Raw genomic sequence first — 12464 nt, forward strand, 5'->3', positions numbered from 1 at the left:
TGGCTGTGTGCTCCCTCACAGGCTCCTCACTGGCTGTACGCTCCATCATGGGCTCCTCACTGGCTGTACGCTCCATCATGGGCTCCTCACTGGCTGTACGCTCCCTCATGGGCTCTTCACTGGCTGTGCGCTCCCTCATGGGCTCTTCACTGGCTGTGCGCAACCTCATGGACTCCTTCACTGGCTGTGCGCTCCCTCATGGGCTCTTCGCTGGCTGTGCGCTGCCTCACGGGCTCGTCACTGGCTGTGCGCTCCCTCATGGGCTCGTCACTGGCTGTGCGCTCCCTCATGGGCTCCTCACTGGCTGTGCGCTCCCTCACGGGCTCGTCATTGGCTGTGCGCTCCCTCACGGGCTCGTCACTGGCTGTGCGCTCCCTCACGAGCTCGTGATTGGCTGTGCGCTCCCTCACGGGCTCGTCATTGGCTGTGCGCTCCCTCACGGGCTCGTCACTGGCTGTGCGCTCCCTCACGGGCTCGTCACTGGCTGTGCGCTCCCTCACGGGCTCGTCACTGGCTGTGCGCTGCCTCACGGGCTCGTCACTGGTTGTGCGCTGCCTCACGAGCTCTTCGCTGGCTGTGCGCTCCCTCACGGGCTCTTTGCTGGCTGTGCGCTCCCTCACAAGCTCTTCGCTGGCTGTGCGCTCCCTCACGGGCTTGTCACTGGCTGTGCACTCCCTCACGGGCTCGTCACTGGCTGTGCGCTCCCTCACGGGCTCGTCACTGGCTGTGCGCTCCCTCATGGGCTCGTCACTGGCTGTGCGCTGCCTCACGGGCTCGTCACTGGCTGTGCGCTGCCTCACGAGCTCTTCGCTGGCTGTGCGCTCCCTCACGGGCTCTTCGCTGGCTGTGCGCTCCCTCACGGGCTCTTCGCTGGCTGTGCGCTCCCTCACGGGCTTGTCACTGGCTGTGCACTCCCTCACGGGCTCGTCACTGGCTGTGCGCACACTCATACTCTCGTTGCTGGCTGTGCACCCCCCCTCACACACTCGGCGCTGGCTGTGCGCCCCCTCACGGACTATTGACAAACAGCATGTGCACAGCATAACAGAGCATAGCTGAGCCCCTGAAAGGGTGGTCCCTAATGACAGTCCATTTAAGTTTGGGGACACCAGCTGCTGCAGTGACTCTAGTACCAGCCTCCTGATGACGTCTCATTTGAAAATCCCCAGTGCATTGTCACGGGTGACACAGTCATGTGGTTTCTGGCCATAGAAGGTCACAGCATCTGACTGCGTAAAATGCTCCCTGACTTTCCATTGTTCCTGCTGTTAGTATTCATTGATATAGGTAGCTTTTCTGCTGGATTTTCATCTCTCTCCCTTTACGTCTCTGCAGGAGCTCGCCTTCCACCAGCTGCTGATCATCAGTATTATCTTGGTGCTAAAATACTCCCATCTTCCGTGGACTGGTGCTCGTGATATTATTCAGTTCATTCAAGCTCTGGTTGCAAGCAGGTGTCTTGTATTCATCTGTAGTATCATTGCTGTGTGTCCTCCCTGTGTTGCCGTGTGTCCTCTTGTGTCTTTGTATAGTCTTTAGTGGGGTTGACAAAGAGCTCATCCCACCCATTCCCTATTTAGGGTCCAGCACTAGGGATACCTAGGGTCAGGTATCCGGCTCAGCGCATAGGTGCGGAACCTATCTAGGATGGTGAAGGACTCCAGGGACCAGAAGTTGGTTTGGTCAGGGGTCACCATCATCCCGTTCCGTAGACACAAGGTTTCCCTTCCCTTTCTCCGCTCGCTTAGTACTTCCCCGTACCTAGTGTGATATGCATGCTGGGAGATTCAAATGAACTGTAGTTGGATATAAAACAACAAGAAAAACACAAATTGGAGTGGAGAGGGAAAGATAGGGATTTTTTAATTGAAGTATATTGATGATAGTCATAGTCCCTTTGTCAATTTACAGACGATCCCTTTAAGGTGCCCATAACCTGCAGATTTTGGCTAGACTTGCCAAATATCTGCTTTCCCAGCTCTCCATCAGCTGCAAATATTTCGGGAAAGAAGGATCAAGCAATTTGATTTTGACATGTTGGACTTTTTTTGTCTACCGGGAGATACAGTGCCACCAGAGGAGTCTAAGAGTAGTTTTTCCTCAGTCCCCATTGAGAACACACGTGTGCATATGTATGGAGGGTAGGAAGGCATAGGTGATTAAGGTATATATTAGGCTGGGTGATGGGGTTTGTGGGTGAGGTCGTGCACTTGTGTTACATTCGTCTAACATTGACCATTGGGTATGAACCCATTTTAAAGAGGTGGTCATGAATTACCAAGAGTATGAACTCACGTGAAAGAGGTGGTCATGAATTACCAAAAGTATGAACTCTCGTCAAAGAGGTGGTCATGAATTATCAAGAGTATGAACTCAAGGTAGGAAGAGGTGGTCATGAATTACCAAAAGTATGAACTCTCGTCAAAGAGGTGGTCATGAATTACCAAGAGTATGAACTCAAGGTAGGAAGAGGTGGTCATGAATTGCCAAAAGTATTAACTTTCGTCAAAGAGGTGGTCATGAATTACCAAGAGTTTGAACTCACGTCAAAGAGGTGGTCATGAATTACCAAAAGTATGAACTCTCGTCAAAGAGGTGGTCATGAATTACCAAGAGTATGAACTCAAGGTAGGAAGAGGTGGTCATGAATTACCAAAAGTATGAACTCTCGTCAAAGAGGTGGTCATGAATTACCAAGAGTATGAACTCAAGGTAGGAAGAGGTGGTCATGAATTGCCAAAAGTATTAACTTTCGTCAAAGAGGTGGTCATGAATTACCAAGAGTTTGAACTCACGTCAAAGAGGTGGTCATGAATTACCAAAAGTATGAACTCTCGTCAAAGAGGTGGTCATGAATTACCAAGAGTATGAACTCAAGGTAGGAAGAGGTGGTCATGAATTACCAAGAGTATGAACTCACGTCAAAGAGGTGGTCATGAAGTACCAAAAGTATGAACTCTCGTCAAAGAGGTGATCATGAATTACCAAGAGTATGAACTCAAGGTAGGAAGAGGTGGTCATGAATTACCCAAAGTATGAACTTTCGTCAAAGAGGTGGTCATGAATTACCAAGAGTATGAACTCACGTCAAAGAGGTGGTAATGAATTGCCAAGTTGGCTTATGGCGTTTCTTTAAGATTGGTACGAAAATCTTGCCAAATACTATGAAACAGGTTGATACGGACAGGCGTCATCGTAACATGACAACGTCTCCAAAATGAGCCCTTTAGGTAGTGTGGTAATCATTGCTACAGAGTTCTTACAAGTAGATGTTGATGGTCACTGATGGAAGGGGGCAGCGTTTTACGGGTAGGCTCCATATACAAACCAATGTGCTTACATCGGCCTCACAATTTTATGTTAAGTTCCCTTAATTGCCGTCAGAAGCCTCGAGATTTGATTATTAGATATCGGTTGGTTTAATTAGCGCAGACACAATCCTTATGAGGAACAGACGGGATCAGATATGGATAAGTAAGTCTGGTAATTGCCGCCATAGAAATGCAAAGTATTAGAAGAGCTTAGCTTCCGAGGTCTGTCTTCCATGGACAAACTAGGAATTAAAACGTAAGCACCATCATGTCTGTATTCTATCTCTACCACCGGAATATGTGATAAGTAGGATTATTAGAATATGGGATTCTTGAACTCCAACATGCAAATTGGCTGCAGAGAATTGTGTAATTTCTGGCGGTGGCATATAATAGAGCTACAACATAACATTTATTGTATTCTATTTTTTTTTTTACAGTGCAGTTTGATGATTGTCAAGGTAATGAAGACGTGCAGTATGAGGTCTCCAACCCAGATTTCAAAGTGGAACCTGATGGATCATTAATTGCTTTGAGGAACGTGACGGAGAACATCCGGGTTTTGTTCATCAATGCTCGTTCCCTTCACTCCGATGATATGGCAGAAGTCAAGATTCTGGGGAGGAAGGAAAGGCACAACTCAATAAAGGTAAAAATGGCAGGGGATACCTAGTCAACCTCTTTTGGAAGGTGAGGGGTCCTCAGGTTGCTTTTTAGATGCTTCTTTGTTGGACATGTTGGAGTATTTCTAGGGTAGACAAGAAAGAAGTTTCCTCAACGTGAAGTCATCTTCTGGTTTCCATGAGTGCCAAGTTTGCACCAAACGGCAAAGCTCGAATTCTACAATCATCATAGATGGCCAGTTGCACTACGCAGCTCGAGAAGGCATGATATGATACTACTATCACGTGCTAGAGCAGTATCGGTGACATTTGCTGAGCCGTAGCTTTCTGATGCTTCTTTGTTGGACAGATTAGAGTATTTCTAGAGTAGACAAGAAAGACGTTTTCTCAGCATGAAGTCATCTTCTGGTTTCCTTCAAAACTGCAAAGCTCGAATTCTACAGACATATTAGAGAACCGGTTGTGCTATTTAGCTCATTCAGGCATGACATGATACTATTATCACGTGCTAGAGCAGTATCAGTGACATTTGCTGCATCTATGGCTTTCTGATGCTTCTTTGTTGGACAAGTTACAGTATTTCTTCGGTAGACCAGAAAGAGGTTTCCTTAATGTGAAATCATCTTTTGGTTTCCATGAATGTTTGGACCAGTGGCAATGCTCGAATTCAACAATCACAGTTGATGACAGGTGCGCTATGCAGCTCGCGAAGGCATGACATGATACTATTGTCACGTGCTAGAGCAGTATCGGTGACATTTGCTGCATCTATAGCTTTCTGATGCTTCTTTGTTGGACAGGTTAGAGTATTTTAAAGGTAGACAAGAAAATAAGTTTCCTCAACATGAAGTCATCTTCTGGTTTCCATGTTTGCCAAGTTTTGACCAAACTGCAAAGCTTGAATTCTACAGTCATTAGAGAACCGGTTGTGCTAAGCAGCTCGCGGAGGCATGACATGATACTATTGTCAAGTGCTAGAGCAGTATCGGTGACATTTGCGGCATCTATAGCTTTCTGGTGCTTCTTTCTTGGACAGGTTAGAGTATTTCTAGAGTAGACAAGAAAGAGGTTTCTTCAACGTGAAATCATCTTCTGGTTTCCATGAGTGCCAAATTTGCACCAAACTGCAAAGCTCGAATTCTACAATAACCATAGATGACCGGTTGCGCTATCCAGTTCGTGAAGGCATGACATGATACTATGGTCACATGCTAGAGCAGTATCGGTGACATTTGCTGCATCTGTAGGTTTCTGATGCTTCTTTGTTGGACAGATTACAGTATTTCTAAGGTAGGCAAGAAAGAAGTTTCCTCAACGTGAAGTCATCTTCTGGTTTCCATGAGTGCCAAACATTTGGACCAAACTGCAAAGCTCGAATTCTATATTAAAGAACCGGTTGCGCTTTGCAGCTCACGGAGACATGACATGATACTATTATCGGTACTAGTATCTGTGAAACTTGCTGGATCTTTAGCTTTCTGATGAAGACCCTATTCCAGGGTTAAAACATGTTCTGATAAACACCCTTTTGCACCTATTACTTTGTCTTGATATTTGAGCATCCTTTTGGGGCATCACAGTTGCCATTTTTGCCTCGAAAGGACAGAGCCAGTGTGGACACGCTCGGAGGTGGTTTTTTAAAAAAGTCATTTTTTTCCATCTTGGTAAACCCTTTTAAAAAGATCTGACTTGGTGGATCATTATGGATTTAAAGGGGTTGTCCAGAACTTTTATAATGATGACCTATCCTTAGGATTGGTGATCAATATCTGGTTGGTGGGGGGTGTCACAGTCGGCACTACCGCCGATCACTTGTCCGCGGTGATGGCAGCAGGCGTAAGCACTCAATTGTGGAGCAACACAACCCACCTCCTGACTTCGAATAGGGCGTGGGCGTGCAGCACATGGCCACAACCACTATATATATGACAAAGTTGTTTGGCTCTGTAACTCTGCACTTGTGACTGGTGATGGATGCAGGTGTCGGGTGTTGAACCCGCAATGATCAGATATTGATGAGCTATCCTAAGGATAGGCCATTAATGTAAAAATCCCAGACAACTCCAATAGTACGTGCTACCACTCCCAATTCTAAAAATTGTCAAATTGAAATATTCTGACCTATAGCCGTCTACGCAGGCTGTACAAATAATGACATTGTCTCATGATGGGATTGTGGGGTTCCTGGTATTTTCTGCAGTGCACTTGGTTAATGAGAAGATATCCAAATCATCATCTTACACGGCTGTATGAATTTGGTTACTTGGAGACCATGCGGTAAGAGTGTTGAGCCGCAGCCGTGAAAATGGTGTTAATCGGCGCCTGCCGACATCTCAATACTTGTTCGGAATATTGCGCGTAATATACACAGTGAAAATTATTGTAGGATCAGATGGAGAATTTCTTACTGGTCAGTGGTGTGTTTTGTGGAACTCTGAGATGATATGGAAGAAACACTAGAGAATTTAGGAAATGGTCGTATTACTCTAAAATGTATTACGTGTTACATTTTCTTAGCGCTTCATTACATTTGCAGGAATTTCAATTCTGAATGTGGTAAAAAAATATTACACCTTTTACATTGATAAATAAAAAAATGTATTCTAACAGATTTTTCCACTCTTGTTCTCACCATTGGATGTCCCATCACAATCAATGGCAAAAATATTATCATGTAAATCGCAATGGAAATGTTATGGATTCCAAGTAATTAATTATTTTGGGAATGAGGCCTAGTTTTTTTTTGTCATGGCACATTCTATTTCACAAATATTATTATTATTATATTTTAATTAATATGTATTAATATATAATTAATAAATACATAATATCAATGATGAATATAATAATAATAATATAAAATAATAAAATATGTATAATTCTTTTTTTATCAACATAGTCGTGCATAGGCTTGTTTATAATTTAATATATTAATTATTTAATATTAATATACTACTACTACTACTACTACTACTACTACTACTACTACTACTACTACCTACTACTACTACTACTACTACTACTACTACTACTACTACTAATAATAATAATAATAACAATAATAAAAAATATATAGAATAATAAAATATGTATAATTCTTTTTTATCAACATAGTTGTGCATTGGCTTGTTTATTATTTAATATATTTATTAATTAATATTAATATAATACTACTACTACTACTACTACTAATAATAATAATAATAACAATAATAAAAAATATATAAAATAATAAAATATGTATATTTTTTTTTTTATCAACATAGTTGTGCATTGGCTTGTTTATTATTTAATATATTTATTAATTAATATTAATATAATACTACTACTACTACTACTACTACTACTACTACTACTACTAATAATAATATTAATAATAATAATAACAATAATAAAAAATATATAAAATAATAAAATATGTATAATTCTTTTTTTTATCAACATAGTTGTGCACAGGCTTGTTATTTCATATATTAATTATTTACAATAATAATAATAATAATATGACTAAATGTATTATTATTATTATTATTATTTAATCTTTTATTATAATTTTTGTACTCAACGTAGTTGTGTAAGGTCTTGGGTTTTTTTGTCAGTTGACTTTTTTATGGCACATTCTATTTCACAAATGTTTTTTTTTTATTATTATTATTATTATTATTATTATTATGACTATTATTATTTATATATGTTTAATCAATGTAATTGTGTAGGGGCTTGCTTATTATTATTTAATATTTTAATTAATATTTATTAATATATAATTAATAATTACATAATATCAATAATAAATTACACAATATATAAAATAATAAAATATGTATAATTATCTTTTAATTAACATAGCTGTGCAAGGGCTTGTTTAATATTTAATATATTAATTATATTATATGTATATATAATGTAATAATAATAATAATAATTTGAATAACAATGCATTACATAATAGCTAAACATATAATAATAATAATAATAGTTTTACAATATTTAATTTTATTATTATTATTATTATTATTATTTACCGATGTAGTTGTGTAAGGGCTTGTTTTTCTTGTGGATTGACTTGTACTATTCAAAACTATCATTTATGGATTCTTTATTTGTTTTTTTCTTTTAATGTCCTAAAAAAATTGTGACCTCACCTTGTTTCACGCATTACTGTAATTTCTCAGTGACGGTTGCGAGGATTCGGATAATCTTTGGAATTCGTGCCATCATGAGCGGTTAATTGACTTTTTTGCCTTGTAGGCAGAAGTTAAGGTCATGGTTACGTCTTGATAGTCCTGCAGTTTTAGGCCAGTCGCCTGGTCTTTAAACTTCATCTAAATGTATATGCGTTCGGTGTTAAAAATCTAAAATTCAGAATTTTTATTCTTTTTAATTATTCTGATGAAATGTTATCTTCATGATGTGATTTAATTAGATTTATTAATGTTTCCCGTGCTTTCTTCTGTGATGGCGAATTCGCCCGCCATGGACTCCGGGAGTTGTAAATTTATGTGCGGTGAGTTTTCAGCTCTTCTCAGTGACATTTTAATCTCTAAAATACTAATTTTTCCTGGAGTCGCGTTCTCTCCTCTGTATCATTTTATCATTTTATCTGCAGCAGCTTAAAACAATCCACAGAGTCAGTATTTAAATCATATGGCTAAGAGATTAGGTCCTGCGGAGTACAGAGCTGACAGTAACCCAGACATGGAAGAATGCGTAATTGAGTCGTCTTCCTCTTCTTCTTTCAAGTCAAAGCTCTGATTGACTTTTTTCTTTTTTTAAGATTTGATTATAGGAAAGTGGGTCTGACAAGTAACGTGGGGTTGTCATAGAATTATAGATCCTGAATAGAAATTTCTTTGGCGTTGAGTTTTAAATGGAGCATTCTCCATCTTGGTGATGGTGGGCACCAATAAGATACTCTTCCATTGCCAAAGTATTTATGTTCTATATCTTGGTGATGGTGGGCGCTAATAAAATACTCTTCCATGGCCAAAGTATTTAGATTCTCCATCTTGGTGATGGTGGACACCAGTAAGATGCTCTTCCATGGCCAAAGTATATAGATTTTGCATCTTGGTGATGGTGGGTACCAATAAGATACTCTTCCATGGCCAAAGTATTCAGATTCTCCATCTTGGTGATGATGGACACCAATAAAATGCTCTTCCATGGCCAAAGTATTTAGATTTTCCATCTTGGTGATGGTGGGCACCAATAAGATGCTCTTCCATGATTAAAATATTTAGGTTCTTCATCTTGTTGATGATGGGCACCAATAAGGTAATCTTCCATGGCCAACATATTTAGATTCCCCATCTTGGTGATGGTGGGCACCAATAACATACTCTTCCATGGCCAAATAATTTAGATTCTCCATCTTCGTGATGGTGGGCACCAATAAGATGCTCTACCATGGACAAAGTATTTAGGTTCTACATCTTGGTTATCGTGGGCGCCAATAAGATACACTTCCATGGCCAAAGTATTTAGAGTCTCCATCTTGGTGATGGTAGGTGCCAATAAAATCCTCTTTCATTGCCAAAGTATTTAGAGTCCCCATCTTGGTTATGGTGGGCACCAATAACATACTCTTCCAAGGCCAAAGTATTTAGATTCTCCATCTTGGTGATGGTAGGAGCCAATAAAATACTCTTCCATGGCCAAAGTATTTAGATTCTCCATCTTGGTGATGGTGGGCACCAATAAAATACTCTTTCAAGGCCAAAGTATTTAGATTCTCCATCTTGGTGATGATAGGTGCCAATAAAATACTCTTCCATGGCCAAAGTATTTAGATTTTTCATGTTGGTGATGGTGGGCACCAATAAGATGCTCGTTCATCGCCAAAGTATTTAGATTCTCCATCTTGGTGATGGCGGGCACCAATAAGATACTCTTCCATAGTCCAAGTATTTAGATTCTCCATCTTGTGGTAGTGGACACCAATAAGGCTACTTTCACACATCAGTTTTTTCCCATCAGGTACAATCCGGAAAAAAACGGGTAAAACGGATCCAGTACCGCATCCGTTTTATCCCCATAGATTTGCATTGTTACCGGATTGTACCTGATGGCTTTGCGTTGCATCCGTTTTTTTCCGGATTCGTCAAAATTTATCAAAGCGGCGGCCGGAGGCAACGTGTCTTGCAACGTTTTTTTGTCCGGCAAAAAAACCCGCATCGCGCCGCATCCGGCCGCTGCGGCACATTTTCAATGCATGCCTATGGACGCCGGATGCGGCGCGATGCGGAAAAAAACGCATCCGGCCGCCGCATGCGGTTTCTTCCACTGCGCATGCTCAGTAGCGTGCCGCAATCGGAAAAAACCGGACCGGCCGCATGTAAAAACTTATGCAAAGGATGCAGTGTTTTCGCCACATCCGTTGCATAGGTTTCACAGCCGGATTGAGCCGCACTGCTCAAACCGGATGTGTGAAAGTAGCCTTAGATACTCTTCCAAGGCCAAAATATTTAGATTATCCATCTTGGTGATGGTGGGCTTTCTGCAACTCCCATAAGTATTTTTTAAGAATGATTCAATAAAGAAAAATGTTTAAGGATGGTGAGTGCCACTTCCATTTTTCCTGCTTTCACTTTGGCAATCATTCAGAAGTGGCACTCACTGCCCTTTAAAAATTATCTTTTTTATTGAACCATTCTTAAAACATGCTTACGGTAGTTGCAGAAAGCACATGAACGACAGCTGTTTCATGTTGACAAATCACATTTCAACAGAGAGGGACCTGTTTAAGTGTGACCACACAATGGCAGTCGTCCATGTGCTTTCTGCAACTCTCAAAAGCATGCTTTAAGAATGGTTCAATAAAGGAGTTGCAGAAAGCACATGAAGGACAGCTGTTTTGTGCTCATAAGTCACATTTCAACAGAGAGGGACCTGTTTGAGTGTGATTGGTGAAAATGAACCAGCTGTCGTCTATGTGCTTTCTGCAACTCCCATAAGTATGTTTTAAGAATGATTCAATAAAGAAGAAATTTTTTTTAAGGACGATGAGTGCCACTTCAGTAGTCTTGAAAATTGCAAATGTGAAAGCAGGAAAAATGGAAGTGGCACTCACCTTCCTTAAAAGTTTTCTTCTTTATTGAATCATTCTTAAAATATGCTTATGGGAGTCGCAGAAAGCACATGGATGACAGCCGTTTTGTGTTCACAAATCACACTTCAACAGAGAGGGACCTGTTGAAGAGTGATTTGTGAACATGAAACTGCTGTCGTCCATGTGCTTTCTGCAACTCCCATAAGTATGTTTTAAGAGTGATGCAATAAAGAAGAAAAACAATTTAAGGCTTCTGAGTGCCACTTCCATTTTTCCTGCTTTCACTTTTGCAATCATTCAGAAGTGGCACTCACACTGTTCTTTAAAAATTATCTTCTTTATTTAACCATTCTTAAAACATGCTTAGGGCAGTTGCAGAAGGCACATGGACGACAGTCGTTTCTTGTTCACAAATCACATTTCAAGAGAGAGGGACCTGTTTAAGCGTGACCACAAAACGGCTGTCGTACATGTGCTTTCTGCAACTCTTATACGCATGTTTTAAGAATCTAATATATAAAGCTGTATGTGTGTGTGTGTGTGTGTGTGTGTGTGTGTGTATGTCTGGGATTGGCATCCGCACCGTCGCACTTACAGCCACAAAATTTTGCACACTCACACGTCTGGACCCCGAAAGCGTCATAGGCTATGTTGGGAGGTGAAATTTTAACCCCATGCGTTCCAATTTACCAATCAATTTTGCCCCTATCTACATAATGGGGAAAAAGTGAAACGAAAAGTGTATCCGCACCGTCGCATTTACAATCACGAAATTTTGCACAGACACCTCATGTGACCCAGGGAACGTCGTAGACTGTGTTTTGACAGGAAAATTTACCCCGCGCTTTACAGTTACTCTCCAAACAACATGCCTTCATTAAAGTAAATGGAGCCTGGAACTACAGGTTATTAGTAGGAGCTGTGATTGGTTGCTATAGGAACAAAAGACATTCATAGTATAAGAAGCTTATATGTGAGGTAATAAGATGTCAGTGGTGAGACGGATAGAGAGAGACAGACAGAGAGACAGACAGAGAGACAGACAGAGACAGACAGGGAAAGAGACAGAGAGATAGAGACAGACAGGGAAAGAGACAGACAGAGACAAACGGTGAAAGAGACAGACAGAGACAGATGGTGAAAGAGACAGACAGAGACAGACGGTGAAAGAGACAGACAGAGACAGACGGGGAAAGAGACAGACCTGGAAAGAGACCGACCTGGAACGAGATAGACAGAGACAGACCTGAAAAGAGACAGACCTGAAAAGAGACAGACCTGGAAAGAGACAGACCTGGAAAGAGACAGACCTGGAAAGAGACAGATGGGGAAAGAGATGGGGAAAGAGACAGATGGGGAAAGAGACAGACAGACATGCAGACAGGGACAGAGACAGGCAGACAGAGAAGGAGGAGACAAACAGAGAGACAGACAAAGATAGATGGGGAAAGACACAGACCTTGATAGAGACAGACGGGG

At 41.1% G+C, this 12464-nt stretch overlaps 1 protein-coding gene across 1 annotated transcript in view; it reads left to right on the forward strand.

Moving 5' to 3' along the window:
* The window catches only part of CDH13 (cadherin 13), an 867885-nt gene that overhangs the window by 268826 nt on the left and 586595 nt on the right, over positions 1 to 12464 (forward strand). The window contains exon 3 of the mRNA XM_075326087.1: positions 3752 to 3960. Coding sequence (XP_075182202.1) covers positions 3752 to 3960 — 209 coding nt within the window. The remainder of the gene's footprint in view (positions 1 to 3751; positions 3961 to 12464) is intronic.

This window comes from Anomaloglossus baeobatrachus, chromosome 10 (assembly GCF_048569485.1).
Source record: "Anomaloglossus baeobatrachus isolate aAnoBae1 chromosome 10, aAnoBae1.hap1, whole genome shotgun sequence".
Taxonomy (NCBI): Eukaryota; Metazoa; Chordata; class Amphibia; order Anura; family Aromobatidae; genus Anomaloglossus; species Anomaloglossus baeobatrachus.